Genomic DNA, 22275 nt, shown 5'->3' with positions numbered 1-22275 from the left:
ATGCCCAATAAAAACCTTAAAGATTCCTTTCAAATGTCATAAAGACCCAAACAATTCCCCCAAAGAAACTCAAATAGAATTCTTTTTGGTGGACAAGGAGCTGATATATGGACATGGTGTCCATATTCAGTTGTCCAATTCAATTCACAGCAATTCCCTTGGGAAGCCATTAAATCAGAAAAATAATGGAAACGTTCCTTTGAGTTTGTCTTACATTTTCATTTGTATTATTGCAATTTGATGCCATTTACAATACATTTTTTATCTATTAGTTTCAGCTCACATTACACTTGATTAGATTTCCAAGCCAAGGGTGGAGGACTTTCAAAACAATTTCTATTAGACCCTACTTACTCTTGGCATGCCATAATAAAGCCACAGCTAGTAAATGGATGAGACTGGTCATCGTAAACTTCTAAAGGAAAGCCTGAAATGGAGGAACCAGACCACAACAAAATCCACTATTCACATGGAGGACAGACAACATAAACCTGTGTTCAATAAGGATCATTATAATTCTGAAAACTTTTGTTTTTGTTTTAAACAAACACAGACATTGTTGTGCCTGGCTGGAGCTATTCATATATCAGAATTAATTTGTGATGGAGTAAACTGACGGTCTATATAGGGCTGTCCTTTTAGTCAGGGAAGACACTGGTGAGTAGCAGGGCAGGAGGACGCTCACTCTCAAAGTGGAGAATGGTACGAGCAGCAGGAATCAATCTGCTCAGAAGGAGGGTGTAAGTGACAAGGGGAAACCCTGAAATTTTGCTTGGAGACCTGGAATTTACACCTTTTCTACTACAAAGATGAAATTTCTGGTGAGTTACTTTACAAAGGATATACAAAAACATGCTGTGTTCAAGGCATCATTTTTAGCCAAAGATCACAAGTGCTAGAAATAATTTAATTATAGAGGTTCTTTTTTGCTACAAGTGGATTTAGGACCAGAAAAGGGAGGGAGACAGAGAAAACAATCCAGAATACACCTATTTACAAGCAGGACAAAGTCAAACAGCAACAAGTGAACTCTTCTGCTATCCTGGCTTTGTACCCTAAGGATCACCAAGCCTTGACACCTGCCCAGAAGCTGCAGCTTCCTATGTCTGGAGTTCTTAATCTTTTTTGGGTCATAGACCTCTTTGGCAGTCTGGTGAAGAAGATTGTGGAACCCTGCTCAGAAGAATGTTTTTAAATGATTAAAATAAGGCATGAAACCAACTAGATTGAAATATAAATATAATATTTTTCCCACCCAAGTTCACAGACTCCTGCTCCTGAACTCTATCCACCCGTCAGAGGTTAAGAATCCCCACTATTTGTGTTATGCACCTCTCCACACACACACACACACACACACACACACACACACACACACACACACAAGAATGAATTGAGTGAATATTGTTTTACGTTTTTATTTATATCCCCAGTGCTTAGTATGTAGGAATTGTTTAATCATTGTTTTTCTATTCCATTTATATCAAGGTGATGCCCACCAATGTTAGGATCATCCATAGGCTCAGGCTGTACATAAGTAGTATGTGACCTAAGCTGGAGCAGTGAAGGTTGTCTCAGGTTTCATCCCAGCTCAGCCATTTGGTGCCACCTTGGCCACCTTGGGGAAGCTGCTTCATTGGCTTCTGTCCTGTTCTTTAAAACGAGAGTGCCAGATGGACCACATGACCTTGGAGGTCCCTCTCAGCTCTAAATCTATGAGGCTGTGTAACTAGCCTTCATTTTTAATGAAGTTGTTAATATAAATTTAAGACAGTAGAAAGCCAGATTCTGAGACACACAACATGAACATGCTTCAGAGTCTTCTTAAGGCTATGGGATCTTTCCTCACAGAGTTGAGGAGAGTTGAGACCTCTTCCATCACCCATCAATTTCACTCAACTCAACATCTCTTAAGCTGTTATTTTGTGTGAGGAACTGTGTTAAACAGAGAGGACATGAAGACAAAAGAAAACTGCTTCCTCCTGAAATTATCATGTACCTCCTCCTACCCTCTAAGAGCCGATGTTTTATTAGGGGAACAGGGGTAAATAATAGAAGAAAAATAAAAGGAAAAGAACAATAATAATTAGGGGGAATGAATGCCAATCAAAAGGGCCCAGTTGTCCTTTAGTTTATCACTGAGTTAGTCAGTAATTGTTCCTTTGCCAGATTCTTCCCAAGGTCCAACTTCCTTTATCCAATAAGACCCTGGGCACAATGCAGTAATTAAAAAGGTGGCATTATCTGGCTTCCATCTCTCACCTCTCCTCCTCCCTTATCCCTAGAAAATTGTCTTACTCTTCCCTCAAGTCACTGGCAATGATTATTAATAATTTTAATAATATCTGACATACAGAGCCCTCTAGATTTCATCGAGCTACACCTGTTATCTCTCAAAAACCCTGAGATATAGGCATTATAGATTATATCACCTCCATTTTGCAGATGAGAAGCTGCAGCTTCCAGCAGTGAAATGACTTGCCTAGGGTTATATAGCTATCAAGTGAGGGGAGTGGGATCTTGACTCCAAGTTCAGGGCTATTTCCTCTTCATCATGGAGTCATGGGTTGGAAAGGCTGAGGGAACTAAGAAGAGATTCTTCCAGAACTACTTCTCTCAAGGGTAGAATTCCACTGGGTATTTTGATTGATAAGAATTCTTCCCTGCCCAAGAAATACCAGGGATTAATGGCTCAAAGAATAAGGAAGAGGTTTAAACTGCAGCTAAAATAATTGCATTTTTTCCCATTCTAACCTTAACAAACACATTTAAGAAACACACACAAGAAAATAATTTTTTCATATGTAAATCAGAACAGAAAAAAAGGAGGATTCTTTGTGAAACCCCCAAGTCCAACATGTGACTTTCACAGCTATCCTGCTTGTTAGTGTTCCCTTCAGTTCTACACTTTAAAACAAATCCTTCAGTGACCCTCTTTCTTTTGTCCTTTTTTCTGGGAAAAGTTGTCACAAACTCCTCTCTTTCCTCTCCCCGTACCCCACCCCCAATAAAGAAAGAAAAATATGATCCTTATAGAAAATACACACAGTCAAGCAAAACAAACACACACACTGGTCATGTGCGAATCTCATTCCACACCTAGGGTCCTTCACCCCTCCATGATGGAAGTGAGTACCACACCACTGATCAGAGTTATGATGTCTGGAATACACTGTGTTTTATACTTCCTAAGAGTAGCAGCAACCACACTAGAATACCCAGGATGGCAGCAAGCATAGGTTATTAGATCTACTTTACTAGGTATTCAAGGGGTCAACAATCTTTTTAAATTACATTCATTAGTTCAGGGGAAAAATCAGCACCTTGGACTTCAGAGAAAATGCAAACAAAGAAAATAGAGAAAATACAAGCAGAGAAATAAAGACCAACAGACAGGGCTTCTAACTCTGAGAAATTAGCACAGATCAACAAATAGATCCAACTGTCAGACCAAGTTAATACATACATAGTTACCAGAGAGAAAAGCACCAGCATCTGAGTTTTTCAAGGGGGGTGGGGGCAGGGTTCCTTAATAACTCCCTAGAGTCTCATCTGGTCAGATCACAAGAACACTCTTCCAATGAGTAAGCCCTAAAGCAAAATGCTAACCTCAGAGCATATACATATACATACACACACACACACACACATATGTATAAAACTAGGTACCTAAGTCTAAAACACCTGGTGAATTTGGTGAATTCAATACCACAAGTCTTTCTTGGAAGTAAGAAAAGAAACCCTTTGGGGTTACTGGGATGTTTAATTACAGGGAAGTAGCGCCATTTATACCATTCTTTAAGAAAGGTAAAATGGGCTTCCTTACAACAATCCTATGAGGGAGAGAGTGCAGGTAGTATTATTATCATCTTACAGATGTGGAAACAGATTCAGAGGTGGGGTTTGTTTAGGGTCACACAGTTAGTGGCAGAGCTAATGTTCAAATTCAACTTTCAATCAATCAAACCAGAAACATTAATTGACACTGTACTGAGGCAAAGCATACAAAAAGGGCAGGAGCAGTCCCTGCCTCCAAGGAGCTTACAATCTAATATTGGAATAACATACAAAGAGACATCTACAAAGTAAGCTATACACAGGATAAGTAAGAAACAACAAAAAGAGGGAAGGCACTGCAATTAAAAGGGGATGAGGAAGGCTTCCAGTAAACAAAGAGATTTGAACTGGGAATTAAAGGAAGCTGAGGAGGTCAGTGGGTGAGCACAGGAAGGGGAGCCTTCCAGGCATGATGAACAGCCAATGAGAATGCCTGGAGTCCAGAGATGGAGCATATCATTCTTGCAGTAGCCAAGAAACCAGTGTCACTGGGAGGAGGGGAGATTATGAATGCTAAACATTTGGCCATTTTGGATTTCCTCGCGGACATAAGAGGGAGCCACTGGAGTTTATTGAGAAGGGGTGGTGGTGGCAGAGTCAGACCAGCAACTTCCTGAAAATCACTTTACTGGCTGAACAGAGAATGGATTGTGGGGGAAATCTGAGAAAGGCAGACCCAGCAGCAACTATTGCTATCTCCAAGTATGAGGTGAGGAGGTCTGCACTGGAGGGGTGATATGTTTCTGAGGCCGAATTTGAACTCATGTCCTCCCAACTCTACCGCCAGTGCTCTATTCACTGCACCACTTATCTGTCCCCTGAACACAGTATATGTTGTCTGACAATTGATATATTGATTATTTTTGCTGAATTGCATTTTTACCCTCTTTTTTTTATTCTTTCTTGTCAGGAAAGGGAAATTGTCTTCTGGGTAAGGGAAGGGGCAGGAACAAGAAATTAAGGTGATATATTTTTAAAAAGAAATAGCAATACACTTAAAAATATAAAAATAATCTCATCAATAAGAAATAAGGTCATGTGCAGGAGCCCCCTACCTCCCACCCCACCCTCACACACAAGGCTTTCCTGGCCTTCAGATAATTCCAGGAAGCACACATGGATAATTATTGTAAAAACTAAAAATATGGGACAGAGGGGATCTTAAAGGTTCAGACTTAAGAGTTTAGTCAAATGAGTTCAGTGTGGCTGGCTGCCAAGTCCCAGCCTTCCAACAGTCCTGTCCTCCCACTGCCTGTTCCCCTTCATGGCATACCTCAGACCTCAGCTCTGCCACACCCTGAGTGAGAAAAATTCACTCTTGAGATTTCACTCCTGGACAAGGGAGGAGGAATGACCGAATCAGCAACTGCTATTTCGTCCAGGAAGATGCACCTGGGCAGTGGAGATGGGGGTGGCAGGGGAAGAGAAGATGAGAGCTGTCTTTATGTACTTGTGGAATGGAATGGTCGTGTGGAAGAGGGATTCAATTTCCTCTGCTTGACCCCAGAGAACAGAGCAAAGAGGGATGGAGGGGTGTTAGAAGCAGGTGTAGACTTAAGTGAAGGAAGAATTCCCTGGAAACTTGAGCAATGCAAAAGGGGGAGGACTTGGCTGGGAAGAGCAGAGGTTGGCCCTCTCTAGGAGTCCACATCTTGGAGATTCCATGCTGAGGATTCCTGGTAGGACTAGGGAACCTGTCATAGGTCACCAGATGGTCACATTTAAGTTCAATGGGCAAAATCAGAGTGGGAAATGAAAGATTGCCTTAGTTTCCCCATGTGTAAAATAAAACAAATATACTTAGATGACCCCTCAGGTCCCTAACAGCTCTTAATGGCTATGATCCTATGAGCTGGGATTAGGAAGAGATGGAAAAGGGATCATTTCAAGAATCCCGGAATCATGAGAAGATAGGGAAATTCGATTATATAACAAAGAACAAAAGTCTCAAAAAACCACAGAGGGAAAGAAGCTGGATGAAATACAGGACACAGAAATGAAATGAAAAGCCAAAAAGGTGAACAAAACTGAAGGCACCCAAGGAGTTAAAGAGAAAGGAACAGAAGCCATTAGACCAGAGCGTGTCTGTACTTTGAAAGGTGCCCCTGAAAGCCTTTGGGATTTTCCAGGTTAAAATTTGTCAAGTGATCAATAAAGCTAAACATAACAACAGCTTGGCCTCGAGGCATCCCAAAGCCCTCAGTTAACAAGTAATCAGCCCTCACACACGTTCCCAGGCTCATCATAGCAGGGGCAGGGTGACATTCTTGTGTACAAATGTCCTGGGAAGAACTGTAAGAAAATGCAGCAGAGGGGCGGCCAGGTAGCACAGTGAGTAAGAGCACCAGCTCCAGTGTTGAGAAGACCTAGAGATCGAATCCCGGGCTCAGACACTTAGCACCAACCCAGAAACACCTGGCCGTGTAACCTTGAGCAAGTTACTTAACCCCGATTGCTTAAAAAAAAAAAAAAGAAAATGCAGCAGATCCATTTCACTAGTAGTCCTAACCTTGCTCTCTGAATGAATGGCACTTCATAGACCTCTAAGGCTGCTGCTTTTCTCTTTAGAAATAAAGGAAATTCAAACAAGACCACTCCTTCCTTTTGATAGCAACATGTCTAGCATAGTGAGCACTGGGGTGTGCAGACACTGGCAGAGAGAAGACTAAAGGGAACCTTGCTACACCCACGCAACTCTGTGCCCTGAACTCACACAGACACTTCCTTACTTACTCCCTGCATGTTTACATTATGATACACTCATAGATTTCATCAGCAGAATGACCTGCAGAAGGAATTCAAGCCCAGATGCCAACAACTGGATGTGACCGGTGCCAGTGCTTCTGCATACTCAGCCTTAGTCTGAGCCTTAGGAAGCTATAGAGAGGGCACACCATGTGAACAGATGCAAAGGCAAATGACCAAATGAGGAGAAAAGTTGATATGATGACTACAATGTCAACGCAAGAAGAGACAGCCCTTAAAGACCTCAGAACTCTCTAAAACGGTGATCCTGATAAAAAAACTGACCCTCCCACCTCTTGAGGCAATAAGTTTTTTCAGAGAAAAAAAGCAAAGCAAACCCTCATACACCTACAAAATTATCTCTCTATATCTCACCTATACTTACTTATAGGAAAATATATATATATATATATATGTACGTATGTGTATATATACATAGGGATGGATGTGTGTGTATGTATGTATTTGTTGGAGGTAGGTAGGTGGCCCAATGGACAAAGCACTCTGCCTGGAGTCAGGAAGACCTGAGTTCAAATCCAGCTTTAGACACTGGGCAAGTCACTTAGCCTCTGTTTGCCTTAATCCACTGGAGAAGGAAATGGCAAACTGCTTCATTATTTTTTTTAGATACTTGCTGTGTGACCCTGGACAAGTCACTTAACCCTTTTTGCCTCAGCTTCCTCATCCACAAAATGAGCTGGAAAAGGAAGTGGCACATATATATTTAATAAATAGCTATCAATAGTAATTAATAATAATTGTGATTATTAATAATTAATTATATATGAATATATTTTACAAATAACAATGTAAATATATTCATGGTCCATGCCAAAAAATTTTTGAGCATAGGCAATTAGGATCAAAAGAATTTGGAGACCCTTGTTCCAAATGTCTCAAGAACCTGGGTTCTTGGTAGCTCAAAACCATTTTGTTTCTCTTTAGATGAGTTAAGAGTCATATCTTTAACTAGTCCTTTTGAATTTAAGAGAAAGTATGCAATTCTACTAGAATTTTCAAAAATGTGATGCAAAAGTTGAGAGAATCGGAAGAAAATTTAAATGAATGGAAAAGCCCAGAACAATGATATGAATTATTTAATAAGATAAAATGCATTATTTTAAAATGGGCCATTAGGATGGCTCAAAGACAGGGTGAATAGCTACACTACAAGAAAGCACTTGAGAGGGCACATTTGGCAGGGGGTGAGAAAAGACACAGAAGTTAAGGTCAAAGTCAAGAGGAGAACCATTTTTAAAGTTCCTACTGTATGCCAAGCACTGTGTTAAGGGCTGGAGTTGAAGGCAATGATAATTTCAGCCAAGGCTTAGTGGAAACCAAAGGTTTCCTTAGGTATTGCTGAGAAGGAGGTGACAACAGGAAGATATATATATTTATGAGAGAGAAGGAAGAAGAAAATCAAGGTCATGGTGAGGTCATTTACAGAAACCAAAGGCATGAGTCAAGAACAGGATCGGAAAATGGAACAGGTTTAAAGTACTCCTGTTGCCCAAGAGAAATGCACCTGTTAATAAAGTTGACAACAATGTTAAGGGTTGTTTTTGTTTTATTCTATAAAGCCTAAGTGGGCAAGCAGGTTGGTATTAAAAGATCACTTAAAATAATAGACACCAAGCACCTTGCACCAGGTGTGGTGGGACATGCTGGCAGTCCTTACTCCTGTGGAGGCGGAGGCTGAAGGATGCCTTGGACTCCGGAATTCAAAGCTGCAGTGGGATAGGGTTAACACGAAGTTCAATATGGCGAGCCCTGAGAGCTGGGGGCACCAGGCTCCCTAATGGTGGGTGAACCAGGCATGGTCAAAAATGGAGCACGTCAAGCTCCCATGCTGATCAGTATTGGGACTACCCCCAGCATTTCCAGCCTGGGAGAGGCAGGGAAATCCAGTCTCTAAATGGTCTCTTCACTAGTGAAAGATAGCCACTCAATGCAAAGCGACAGTGGATGATGATATTCCATTCAAATGGACAAGGAATCACGAATATAGTCAATCCCCGATCCTGTTTCTACTCGCCTCTGACTCTGCTCTCCCCCACCCCCATTTCTCCTTCTTCCACTGACCTGCCCAATCCAGGCTCCACTCCCTCCAAGACCCAACTCAGGCAATAAGACCAGTTCACTTTTTTGTGCAGGGTTTCAAAGTTGTACAAGTACTTCCCTCACAACCCCATCATATATGGAGCGGAACTATTAACCCTATTTTATAGGAGAAGAAATTCCTGACTAGAAGTGACATGACTCTTAAGCGGTGATGTCAGGATTAGAACTCAGATCTCTTAGTTTCCACTCTAGGGTCCCATTAACCAGGTCATACAAACAAAACCTCTCCAATTACTATTTCTAACCAATTTTTTTCATCTCATTGTGACCTCAGTCGTTCTTCTCTTCCCTGTTTTCCCAATTTCATTTAAGAGGACTATGTACACAAATTCCTCTCCATTAAGGCAAAGCTGGTTCTTTCCTTAAAAGATACTGAAAACATCCTCAAGATTTAGTTGCCTCAGACGACTAAAGACTAAAGCTATTGACCTTGATTTCTAGCTGCCTGGTTACAAAAGCCGTGAGGAGTTCCATTTCCTCCCTGATGCCTGACTGGCAGACCACCATGAGCAAGTCCCAGGCAAAGCTGCTTGGTTCTGCTGAATTGATAAAATTTCTTTGAATAAGTTTCCCTGCAATGGTTTAGGAAATCTCCCTTTGCTTAAACATGAGACAGATCATGAGTGTCTCATTTCATTTCAATCTCAAACCTGATCTACCTGGAGACTGACCTGGTCACCCCTGGACTGAAACATAGTCCATTTCCCTTGCTCATATCATTGTTCTAGGCTTTTCAATTCATTTCCCTTGCTTCCTCCCTTTGCAGCCCTGTCGTTGTAGTTAACCAATTCAATTTAATGACTTCTTCCTTTCTCAGATTCCTTTACCCCTTATCCTATCTTACTGTTTATTCCTTTCCAAACCCCTAGCCTGGGTTACCTCCCCCTTTCACCTATTCTACTTCTTTTCTTCTTTTTTTTTAAAGCAATCGGGGTTAAGTAACTTACTCAAGGTTACACAGCCAGTTATTTGTGTGTGTGTGTGTGGGGGGGGGTGCTGAGTATCTGAGGCCAGAACCGATCCCAAGTCTTTTGACGCTGGGGCTGGCATTCTACTTCTTTTTGTATGCATCTGAACAATACTGAAGGAAAGCTATTCCTGTCTTGATTGGGTCCACAACAAATTGATGATATCTGAGCTCTGCAGGGAGGTCATTGCTGCTCACCATTCCTTTTCCCTTTTCCCTGATCTATTCTTTAGCATATTCCCCATCCTTTCCATTTGGAATCAATTCATCAAGTTAAGCACCTACTGTCTATTAAGCTGTGCTGGGCTTAGACGAATATAAGTACAAAGAATAAAGCAATCCTTTCCTGCAATGTTCTTCCAGACACCTGCACCATCATATCTTCCCTCAGAGCTAGAAGACCTCAACTCATCACTCGGCCATCCATCAGGAACATTTTCTTTCTCTCCAGCTTTCTATCTCAAATCTCCTCCACATCAGCTCTCATTCTCTTCTCCCTCATTCTGGGCTCTGGGGAATTAAAATGATTTTCCTCTAACAGTGGATGGAATTAAGAGTAGAAATGTGATAGGTTTCTATCTAAGGAATGATAACATGGTGGAGTAGAAAGAATACTAGGTTCCAAATGGAAAGGATCTGAGCTGACGTCTTCAATGCTTCTTAGCTGTATGAATCAATTCACAATTTGCATTTGTGGAGGGAATTCTAACAACTGGAGATCTTAACACAGCCGAAATGCAACAGGAATACTGGCAACAACACTCCAGCAGTTCTTACCAGGCTGGATTCCAATCCAAGCCCCTTTGGGTCATGGCCAGCCAGCTGACAGACATAACTAATTTGGATTCAATCCCCCAAAGCTCAGGATCACAAAGGTAGATACAATCCTAGGGGCAAGTAGTATTCTCCTAAATCCCAAGGTCAGGAATAGAAAGGATATTATAGTGATTTATGTCAAGGTCTCCCAGCCCTGACAAAACTGTATGTATCTGACCTGGGTTTCTCAGTACCTGGGAACTAGATGGTAAGGGAAGGACAAAACTAAAAAGCCCCTCAGTCTAAGAATAGGAGAGGACAATGATAAGCCATGCCCTCAAGTTAAAGTGGGGAGCTGCAAGAATCCTCATATAACTCTCCAAACAGCAAATTCTACTTGGCAGTCCATTTCCATTCACCATATGGAGAGGCTACCTTACTCTGTAGAGTTTTTTCTGATCCTAGAATCTCAGCAGTAGAAGGACCCTCAGAGGCCATTTAGTCTTAACTACTACCAGTCTGAAAATCCCTTCTGCATCAAAACCATCATGTCGTTTTTTGTTGTGGTGGTGGTTTTTTGTTTTATTTTTTTTTCTTGAAGGCCTCCACACTCCCACTTTTGGATGTTTTTTTTTTTTTTGGTTGTTACTGTTGCTGGGAAATTTTTATTTACATCAAATTTCTAACTATGCCCTTTGCTGTTACTTCTACCCCCCTGCTTCTAGTCTTGTCCTTTGGGGCCAAGAAAAATAAATTAATTTCTCTTTCATGACAGCCCTACACAAACTTAAAGACAACCAACATTTCCCAAGTTACAGAACTCCCTCCAATTATAGACCAGCTGTACAAAGCGCCCCTAGAAATGACGCTCCTCAAGTCAAATCAAGCAGGGCTTTCAAAACATGACTATCTTCCAATCAGTTTGCACAGTCTCTTGTGGCTCTGGGGTACAGCATTAGAACTTTGTTCTTACCAATGCTACCCTCCAACCTAGGACAAAGCATTTCAGTTGGCCATGAAATAACTTAATGACGTGGCTACAATGACTAAGTTCTCTGGCTTGTCACTCAGTGGCACTTATTAAGCCCTCACTGTGAACAGAGGACTTTCAAGAAAGTTTTAAAGAGAGAAGGAACACACCTTGATGTTTTATCTAGGTAAATAGTTATGAAAAAAATGCAAGCCTCACTCAGTCTCCAAACAGATAAGCTCCTTGTTTCGTTCTGTTTTCCTATCACCTGGCAGCCCTTTACTGCCATCACCCATAGATCCCGGGGAGACCTTGATCATGGTCTTTCCCTTCCCCTTCTCCAGAGTAATTCCCATGACCCCCAGTGTCTTTTGCAATACAGCTCACACACAACCAGCCCTGCACATGCTCTGGGGATGCAGGGATACGATCATTCATTTAAACATTTTACTATCTCCTTACCTTATGATTCTGAGATCATTCATTTAAACATTTTTAATGTCTCCTTACCTTATGATTCTGAGATCATTCATTTAAACATTTTACTATCTCCTTACCTTATGATTCTCAGCACCATTTTTTACTCATTTCAATTCAACAATGCTTAATATAGAAATCAGCCTTTTTGGAGTCATCTCTAGTTCTATTTCCAAAGGACATTTTACCTTCTGTGTGGTTCTGGAGAAATGTTGTTCGTGATTCATCTGGTCCCTAAGAATATTAGCTCTGGGGGCGGTTAGGAGGTATAGTGAATAGAGCACCAGACCTGGAGTCAGGAGGACCTGAGTTCAAATCCAGCCTCAGACACTTAACACTTTTTAGCCGTGTGACCTTGGGCAGTCACTTAACCCCAATTGCCCTGCCTTTCCCCCTCCAAGAAGCAAAGAAAAAAAAAGAATATTAGATCCCACCCTCCTCACCCTCCCGGTCTTAGATCCACCTCTCTGGCTTCAGGTAGGAAACACTCTCCTCTCTTGAATTATGACCCACAAGCTCTCATACCCTGTACTAGAACTTCTCCGTATGTCTATAACTTTGAACTAGGGATTCTATGACTAGATATCTCCCCACCCCAAGAAAGTAAAAAAACAAAAAGAGAGGAACCATAGACACAAAAAATAAATACATATATAGCATGCCTTGTGGTAGCAACACACTAAAAATAAAAATGGATAGCATGTCACTCCCCCAGTCAGTAAGTGCCAGTGGCTCACTATTATTTCCAGGATCAAATATAAAATCTGTTTGTCTTTTAGAGCTCTTCACAATCTGGTTCCCTCCTACCCCAGCAGTCTTCTTATGCCCTGCTACTTCCCTGCATGGGACACCTGCAAACCAGTTCCACCCGCACAAAACAATCCCCAGCTCCAGGCATTTTCATTCTCTGTTCCCCATCCCTGGGATACCCTCCCTTCTTATCCCCACCTCTGGCCTTCCTTGGCTTCCTTCTAGTGTCAGCTAAAGTCCTACATTTTGCAAGAAGCATTCCTCAGTCCTCTCACTGAAACTGTCCCCTTTTTATACAGTCTGTATCTCATCTGTACAAAGTTGTTCTGATATCATCCCTGCCATTAGACTGTAAGATCTTTGGGAGCATAGAATTTGGGGGGGCTTTATTTGTACCCCCAAACCTTTGCACAGTGTCCAGTACAGTGCTTAATAAATGCTAGTTGATTGACTGATTGGATAGCTAAATAAAATATGCTACATGATCTTAATGCAATGTTACTGTGGGGTAAGAAATGATGAACATCATGAAAACTGAGAAGTATGGGAAGATTTGGAGGAACTGATTCAAAGTGAAGTAAGAAGAACCAGGAAAGAAATATACACCATGGCTACACCAAGGTAAATAGAAAGGACAGCAAAACCAATGAAACCAAATGTTAGATTATAATAAGCAAACAATGCCAAAGGTGAGATATGAAGGCTCTTGACACCACTTCTTTACAGAGAACACTGAACATAATATCAGAGAGTTTTGATGTATTAGTTCTCCCCCACCTTTTTTATTCTTTGGTACAAGGAATAATTTTCTGGGAGGGAGAATAAAAGATACATTGGAATATATAGGTAATATTTTTTCATAAGATATAAATAACAAGTTTCAGTCATCTTAAATTCAATTAAGACTTGCTATTATACACTGAACTCATTTTTTGCTATCAGTATGCTTACAATAGATTCCCCCTTTGTCAAATCTTCTTTCTTTCCCATTCTTAGATTCCCCTGAAGCTATCCCAGGGTGGGCTACAAACCTTTATAGATGATATTGGAAGCTCAGGGATTTGGTTTCCTAGTTGATAGCCTGTCTTAGCATCTTTGATTTTGAGTGGGAAAGAGCTCCAAGTCATTTAGCCCAATGTATCATTTCACAGATGAGTAAACTGAGGCACAGAGGGATTAAATGACTTTCCCAAAGTTATACAAGTAGTCAGTGGCGAACCTAGGGTTCTAATCCTGGTCTGAGTTTAGGTGGATGCGAATCTCACATAATTTCCACTAACATGCTGCTTCCTTGGGCATAAAGTATTACTTTAAACATGGTGGGAGAGGGTCAAACACTTAAATAATGGTCCCTGTGTAAGGAACACACAACCTTTGGGTGAACAGCGAGCCTGCACACACAAAATGCCCGGCGATCATCCCAGCCCCACCCCCAGCTCTGCCAAAGTCCATAGTCAGCTTCCGTGGCCCAAGGAAGCTGGAAGGAGAAGGTAATGAGGAAACAAGCTTGGACAAAGGAGCCTCTGTGCACAACATTCAAACACGTTACATTGTATAATAACCATAAATTACTTCTAATTACACCTCTCCAAAAGCTCCTTCGACTTCTTGTTATCTACTGATAAAACAAGTTCCATCCACCTAAGAGATGGCAAGTGTTAGCAAAGCAATGATAAGATGTCCTTGGGAAACAGGAAAATTAAGCATATAGGACATAGATACACATGTTCACAAATTCATATACACATGTCTCACACACACACACCTACACACACTCACATATACACTAACAAATACAATACAATCATACACTCACACTCATACACAACTTCATACACTCACATACACACATACCACACACACAGACACATATATCACACACACTTATGCACACATTTACATACACACACACACACATTCACACACACTCGTATACATTTACTACACAAAATTATATCTTCACTCACACACACACACACACACACACACACACAGAGTCTTTTAGTAGGAGACCCAGGTAGATAGCCAATTTATGATTTCCTCTTAGCTTGCAAACTCCTTATCCTGACTTCTCTCCAGCAGACTCTCCCAAACAATGCTCACACCCTAGCCCCAATGATGAGGCGTCCAGACCACTGTGACTCCTAATGCAGCCAGATATCAAAAACCCAACAAGACAGGACTGGGCTGAAGGATGCCCCAAATTCCAAAGCTTTCCTTAGGAGTCTGCTCACAGACAGGGCTCCAGGCTTTTGGAAGAGGGACCGAGGCACAAACTAAGGCAGAAAAGCAGAAGGCTTGTTTGCTTTAATAAAAATTCATCAGAATAGCCCTCCTTCCTACCTTTGTTTTCTACATCAAATTGAAATTAAGATTATTAGACTTTGCTTCCTAAACTCCTAAAAAAGGTTTTGAATTTTGTGTCACACAGATAAGAAACCTCTCAGAACTTCCCCTTCTGAGGGCAAATAGACTTTAACTGGGCCCACCCTCAAGGCCTTTTCATTCTGGCAGGATCAGGAGCCCAGGATTACCTGCACTCAAGCAAGTCAGCAATGAAGTGTTAGAGCAGGAGATATATGTATATGTGCATGGATATATGTATAAATATAGATGTGTATGTACGTATGTGTGTATGATTTTGTATGTATGTGTATAATGTATATGACCAGCTCCAATACTTCCAAGATACACATACTGTCTAACACACACACACACACACACACACACACGCCTGCATATATCTACATCTCTCTCTATCCCTCAAGAAATGCCAGTAGCTACTGGAGAAGTAATTTATATAGGACATTAAGGTGGTCTCTTTTTTCAAAAATCTAATATTCTGGCTCTTTGTGCAAAAGTTAGAGTCTCAGCATCTCTGCCTTGTAAAGTTTATGTCTACATAAACCCTTACCCTGAACATCTCCCTCAGGTAACCACTGGGGACCGGACCCTTCTCCCTTCCTGGCAATCTGGTCCAATAGTCAGCAGATCTCAGGATCTCTACTCATCATGAAAATGGGAAGATAGTGACCAAACTAAGGGAATTTATTCTTTTTACTTACCCTCCATTTTCACAAATATACACACATTCCTAAGCCCCTGTGAGGCTCAGAAATCCCTGATTTCTGAGGATCAAATAAGACTTGGGAAATGCTTAGCACAGTGCCTGGCACAGAGGGCATCATCACCATCATCATCATCATCATAATCATCATCACCATCACCATCATCCTCATATTATTATTCTCATTCCTCAGTATCCTAATGGGTTCTCTGAGCATTTGTGAATCCCTCCTCTTGATGGTTAAGGAGCAGCAGGTCTTCTTCTGTAGCAGGAAAATCCCTCAGTCCCACCTTCACTTTTCAGATGTTCATAATTCTGTTCTTTTCTTAAAAGTGCTCACCCATTACAGAGTACGTCTGATGCTATATGTGGGGATATTCTTTCAATTGAGAATATTTTTATATTAAACAAAGATCCTAAACAGAACAGCTGTATTTAGGATATATACACATTTGTAACCTAAATACAGTTAGCACATACTCTGTATTCACCATTTGGGAAATTCTATGGATCCATCCATCTTAAGGCACTTCTTATTCTACTAAATCTTAATTTCTCTCATCAGAAAGTTACAAAATCCCATAAGGAAAGTACAGTTCACTGCCTACAGAGGCTTAAGAAAGATTCCCTACTGTGAAAAGTGGGTTATTTATCCCTAAGGTGACTGGCTTGTTGATAAATCAAACACACACACACACACACACACACATACACACACACACACACACACACACTTCCTACATTCTACTTTTCTTCCTCGAAGAGAGACCAAATAGATCAATACTCACCGCAGAAAGCTGGCTCCATGTGGACCTCAGTGGCTTGTAGTGAATTACTATTTTTTCATCTGGTTTTGGCTCTTTAGGCTCTGAATCTTCATCAGAGTCAATATCAAGAGCCTTTTCTTTGTAGTTCTGATACAGCACAGCATTTTCTACAATGAGAACATGCCAGGAATTTGTAATTAATTGCTCCCAAACTGTATGTTCCTTACAATTACAGGCAGTATGTTATAGTAGAAGCCAGAAGGATCTGGTTCAATTCTTTCCTCTGACACATACTGGAGGGTGACCCTGGCTATGTTCTAGACAACTCTCTAAGGCTGTAAATGGCAAGGAATGTTGTCAATCTGCCCTGGGAGAGGGAGTTTCCTCATATCATTGAAATGGCTGGGCTGGTGCCCTTTCCTATTTGTTTCCAAAGAAGCTCTAGACACACTTTCCTGGTTCACAGAACTTCAGGATTGAGAGATGGAAATTTTTCAGAGGTCATCCAGTCCAACTCATCTTTGACCAAGAATAGTTTACCTAACAACAGATGTTCATTCACTTTTCACATGACACCCCCAAGGAGGCTGAGCCCATTCTTTCACAAGGCAGTCCATTTCACTTTAGGAAATCGTTCATTGTTAGGGAGTGTCTCCTTACATTAAGTTCAAAATGCACTTTTTACACCTTCCACCTCTCACTCCAAGTTCTGGCCTCTAGGTCTAACTCCCTTTCCAGGCAACAGCCTTTCAAACACCTGAAGGCAGTCATCATGTCTTCTCTTCAACCCACTAACCACTAATCTGAATTGTTCTTAACATGTCATGAACTGGGTCCTTGCAGCTCCGATCACATCCTCCATACAGTTCATCAAAACCCTTCCCAAAATGTGGCACCCACAATTGGACATGATACTCTGGACGTGGCCTGAGCAGGGGAGAGGGCGAGGAGACCACCGCCTCCTGATTCCTGGACGCTGCTATGCCTCTCTTACTGAAGCATAGGGTCACATTAACTTTCTTTTTATTCTTTCTCTTAAGCAATGCCAAGTCTCAAAGGAATGTATATCCTTTATATATAAGAGACAAATGGACATTGACATGGCATTCGAGTGCTATGGAAAATCTCCTTTTTCATCTGAATCAATGTTTTCCTCTGTAACTTGGAAAAAAAAATAAGACTGTTTTTAACCAAGTGCAGCATTAGCTCTCATTGATTATGCACATTTATCCTTGCAAAAACAAATTGTTTAATTCCCTTTTCTCCAGCCATGAGGGAGAGTCAGTTCTATAAAACATCTGTTTTTATGTGAATTGATTTCACATCCTTTCCAGTCTTTCCCAACTATTAGTACACATTGATTTCTCCTGTGCAGAATTCTTCTAAGGGCCTAATGTTTTATGTCACACAACTGAGCTCTTCATCCCATGATGTTTTACATCTTTCTAGCCCAATTTGATCCCACTTGACATTTATTAAGTGCTTGTTATGTGCAGACTCTGTACAACTGGAGATACAAAGATAATGGAAGCAAAGAGTCAGTGAAGAAGCCTGTATGCAGATCAATAAGTCTAAATGATACACAGTTACTTCAAGAGGACAAGGCATTAATAATTGTGGGATAAGGAAAGAGAATCAGGGAGGGCTTCCCATAGGAGGTGACCCCTGAGCTACACTTTGATTCCATGAGGCAGAGGGGAGGAGGATGTGCTTTCCACCACCTCGTTAAGGCCACACGGGTGGGAAAGATCAAGTAGAACAGAGGGCACAGGATGGAGAACCCTGAGAAATGAGACTGGCAAGTCAGATGGGGGTGGCTGGGAAGGGGGACGCAAATGTCAGGCCAAGAATTTAGTAATGAATTTTAGCCACTGAAAAACTTGGAGTGAGGTGGGGAAATGAATGAGCAGATGACAGTCAGCTGGTGTTTGAGGCACATCAACTAGATAGAAATCTGGCCTCAGAGTCAGGGGGATGACGTTTAAGTCCTGGATCAGATAGCTGCTGTCTATATGACCCTGGCCAGGTCACTTAACCCCTAAGCAAACCTCAGTGGATCTCAGGCGGCAATTTAAGTCCACCTGTGGCAGAGAAGGTGCTGCCTTCAGAGATGGAGGCAGGTTACACATGTTGGGTGAAGCTCACATCCAGTGTGATGACCCTCCTGACCAGAGAACAGGGGTTTATGTCTAGCACAGTGCTAGGCACAGAGTAGATTATGAATATATTCGTTAGCTTTGAACTGGGATTAATCATGGAATGTAAAATACTTGGAAACTGGAGAAGTTTGAACATTAGAAACATACCCTTTTCTGCTTCATATAAACGATAAATCCTTGTTTCCATTGAACAAGTTTGGGTCAAGGCCAAGACTCCATGTCAGAGTAATAATTCCTATTTATATATTACATTAGAGTTGGCAAATAGGGTTTCCCCACTAACCTTGTGAGATTTTTAGAGTAATCTAGAGTCCTTATCCCCATTTTTCTCTTTGCCCTCCCACATAAAACCTCCAAGATGTCCTGGAAGGATGGGGATGAAACAGAAGCCACAGGATTATCGGGAATGATAGGAGATGGGAATGGACAGACACCCAGAAGCAGCTCATTGAAAGTAAACTAGATCGCACACTGTGCCAAAGGCCAGGATTCCATGCCTTTAGAAAACTGCCGAGTGCTCGAAATGAAGGGTGCTGGGAAGCATCCTATAAATCAGTAGACTAGACTCAAATCCCCGCCCTGCCTCTAACACAAGTCGATCTTGGCCACATCTCTGAGGTTCTTGAGGCCTCTACCCTCACCCAGAAAATGGGAGGGCTGGACAAGCTGACTGCTTAGCTTCCTTCCAGGGCTAAGATTCTGTAAAATCACTGAAGACACAAATCACCTCCACAAAAACCCCATGAGGCAATGGAAAGAGTCCCAGCCTGGGAGAAAGAAAAGCAGGCTTGGAACCCAGGCTTCAGTCCTCCCAGACTATATAGCCAGGGCAAGGCCTTGAGCCCTTTCGGCCTCAGTTTCTTTATCTGACATATGTGATTTTTAAAACCACCTGCCGTGACAAATCCAGTTGATAAACTTCAAAATGACTCGAACACGAGCCATGTTAAATATGTCATTACTTCAAGTAAGAGCCCATTCTCCCACCACAGATTATAACTCTTCTTTGATTTAACTAATAACAATTATTAATTAATAATTAGTTAATAATAACTCTTCTTTGGCTGAATTAATAATAAAAACAACCACACTTAGCATTTCTGTAGGACTTTAAGGTTTGCAAAGTGCTTTACAAATGTTATCTCATTTAATCCTCATGGCACCCCTGGGAGGTAGGTTCAGGAAACTGAGGTAGAGAGAGGTTGAGGGACCCAGCCCTGGGTCACACAGCTAGTGAGCATCTGAGGACTGCTTGGAGCTCGGGCCTTCTGTGACTCCAGGTACAACAGTCTAGCCGCTGCAATACCAGCTGATGGTCTGTGAGAGCTCCTGGGATGGAAAGATCTCTCACCCTGTCCTTCCTGCTAAGTAACATCTGCATGGACATGAGGGCCACTGGCAGAGTCCCCAAGAGGTCCGAGATAGGGCCAGAGGTGGCAGAAGAGGGTGCAAAGGCAGGCTTATAATTAAGATCTAATGTATGAGTCCATGAGACACGGTACTTCCCTCAGCACTTGCTTCTCACAAATACAAAAATTCAATTTCCCAAAACTAAAACATGGGCTAAATACAACACCCAAACTGGTCATTTAGAGTAACCTCAGGCAGAAACTTTTGGCAAAACAAATCATTGCCCCTTTTGCATCTGTCTGATAGACTTGGAATTCACATGCCAGCCCTGCTGAGATGAGGGCATCCCTGTGTTTAATGAAAAAAGCAGCAGCTGGAAGTGAGACACATATCTCTGGGCCTCAGTTTCCCTATTTGTGAAAATGAGAGGAGAGGACCAGAGGGTCTCTGAGGTATTTTCCCACTTTCTTGAAATCACTAATCTGATTTTTTTTTTTTTAATGAATACCAGGTACACATTCTCTAGGCTGACACCGACATCTCCTCTGGGGCAGCAACGGCTACTACTCCAGGAATTTTTTTTTTTTTTGAGGCACCAGATTCTTGGTCAGACTTTTAAAGACGGAGTTCACTAATTTGATTAGGCTGTTGAGCACCTGGCAAGGCTGCCCTTAGTGCAGCAGGTGAAGGTCACAGAAAGTGTGTCAGATTCCCAAACTGAGGGAAAAGTGTTCATTGCCTCATACAGGATTCCATTTCCCAAATCACAGAGTCTAAAATGAGAGATGATATCGCAATGGGGAAAATAATGGCTGTGGAAAAGCTAATGAAAATCTGTGAAATAAAATTTTAAGAATATTTTTTTTTTCCATACTGGAGAGATAGATGTGATAGGAAAATCTCTTCATTTTGATAAATTAAATATTCGACTATGAGCAGAAATGAAATCTTATGCTCATTTAGACTGAGCCAAAGAGCCCTTAGGGGTAATCTCATTTTTCAAATGAAGAAACAGAGGGACATGTATTGGAAGTGATGTCTAAAATCACACAAAAAATAAGCATCAGAGCTAGATTATTGAACCTGAATTCTTTAGATCCAATCCAGTGTTCCATCCCATGGCATCATATTGTTTCCTAATAAACTTTACTTGTGGCTTGTGTTATTATATTAATATTTTATTATATAATAATTATTATATTATTTATATATATTTGGATTAACAATTTAATTAATAAATATTGTTAGATTAATATTTTAACTCAGGACTTTGAAATATATAATATAGCAAGAAGAGAGATACTTTGGGTATTTTTTAAAATAATTTTTGTTTGTTTCTTTAGTTGAAATCCTTGCCCTCAAGGTACTTATATTCTGACATTTTTTCTTACATTCTTGTAATTGTGTTTTCATATTGGAACAACAGAAAAGAAATTGATCTGTCTGAAAAACTGAATGCTTACCTTCCCCATCAAATGTTCCTTGGCCTTTCAGCATTTTCTTCTATGAAATATGAAAAGTAGAAAGAAAGAGAATAAACCACATATGAGCCAGTGTGACTGGGAACAATTCTTCAAAATCAACAGACTAACTTATATCTTTAAAAAATTCTGAAAATATTATCTCTACTAAGTGTAGACCATAAATGTGGACAAGATGAAACACTCAAAACCAAGGACCAGCCTACAAAGTAGAGATGACTTCCACCTAAGAGCACTTCTGATATAGCAACCTCACAACAGGACTGCAGGACTAAACTTTCTTTCTATCAAAGTAAAAAAAAAAATTAAAACACAAAATAGTATGTAAGCTCCTTTCTGCAAGACCAGAACACTCTAAAATAAAACAGACTCTCCTGTGCACTAAATATATGACATTTATATAGACGAGTTACAGTTCACCCATTAATCAAGAAAAGATGTGACTGCCAAAAAAAATGCGAGCTGGATGCAAGCTAAAATAAGTTTCTGACTTATTGGAGAGATTGTCTCCTTTCTAGAGAAAGTGGACTCACTAACACATCTAATTTCCCTCTCTCCCCTCTTTCCCTTTTCCTTTCTTCCTCTCCTTTTTCTATTCCCTCCCTCCTTTCTTTCTTTTCCTCCCTTTCCTCCTTCCCTCACTTTTTCCTCCCTTCTCCCTCCTCTTCTTCCTTTCATTCCCTTCCTTCCTTCCCTTCTTCCTTCCTTGCTCCTTCCCTCCATTTCTTCCCTTCTCTCCTTTCCCTTCTTTCATCAACCCTTCCCTCCCTCCCTTCTTCAATTCCTTCCTTCCTTCCTTCCTTCCTTCCTTCCTTCCTTCCTTCCTTC

General features: G+C 41.1%; 1 protein-coding gene across 1 annotated transcript in view; it reads right to left on the bottom strand.

Annotated features, from left to right (window-relative positions):
* The window catches only part of ARHGEF26 (Rho guanine nucleotide exchange factor 26), a 137217-nt gene that overhangs the window by 111042 nt on the left and 3900 nt on the right, over window positions 1–22275 (bottom strand). The window contains exons 3-4 of the mRNA XM_069083427.1: window positions 21430–21469; window positions 16479–16624 (exon numbers count right to left, since the gene is read on the bottom strand). Of these exons, the coding sequence (XP_068939528.1) occupies window positions 16479–16624; window positions 21430–21469 (186 nt within the window). The remainder of the gene's footprint in view (window positions 1–16478; window positions 16625–21429; window positions 21470–22275) is intronic.

The sequence above is a fragment of the Petaurus breviceps genome, unplaced genomic scaffold (genome assembly GCF_028583685.1).
Source record: "Petaurus breviceps papuanus isolate PSGF00001 unplaced genomic scaffold, PetGlider_PUasm1.0 173, whole genome shotgun sequence".
NCBI lineage: Eukaryota > Metazoa > Chordata > Mammalia > Diprotodontia > Petauridae > Petaurus > Petaurus breviceps.
The sequence above is the reverse complement of the archived record's forward strand: the minus strand, read 5'-3'. Positions and strand labels throughout refer to the sequence as shown.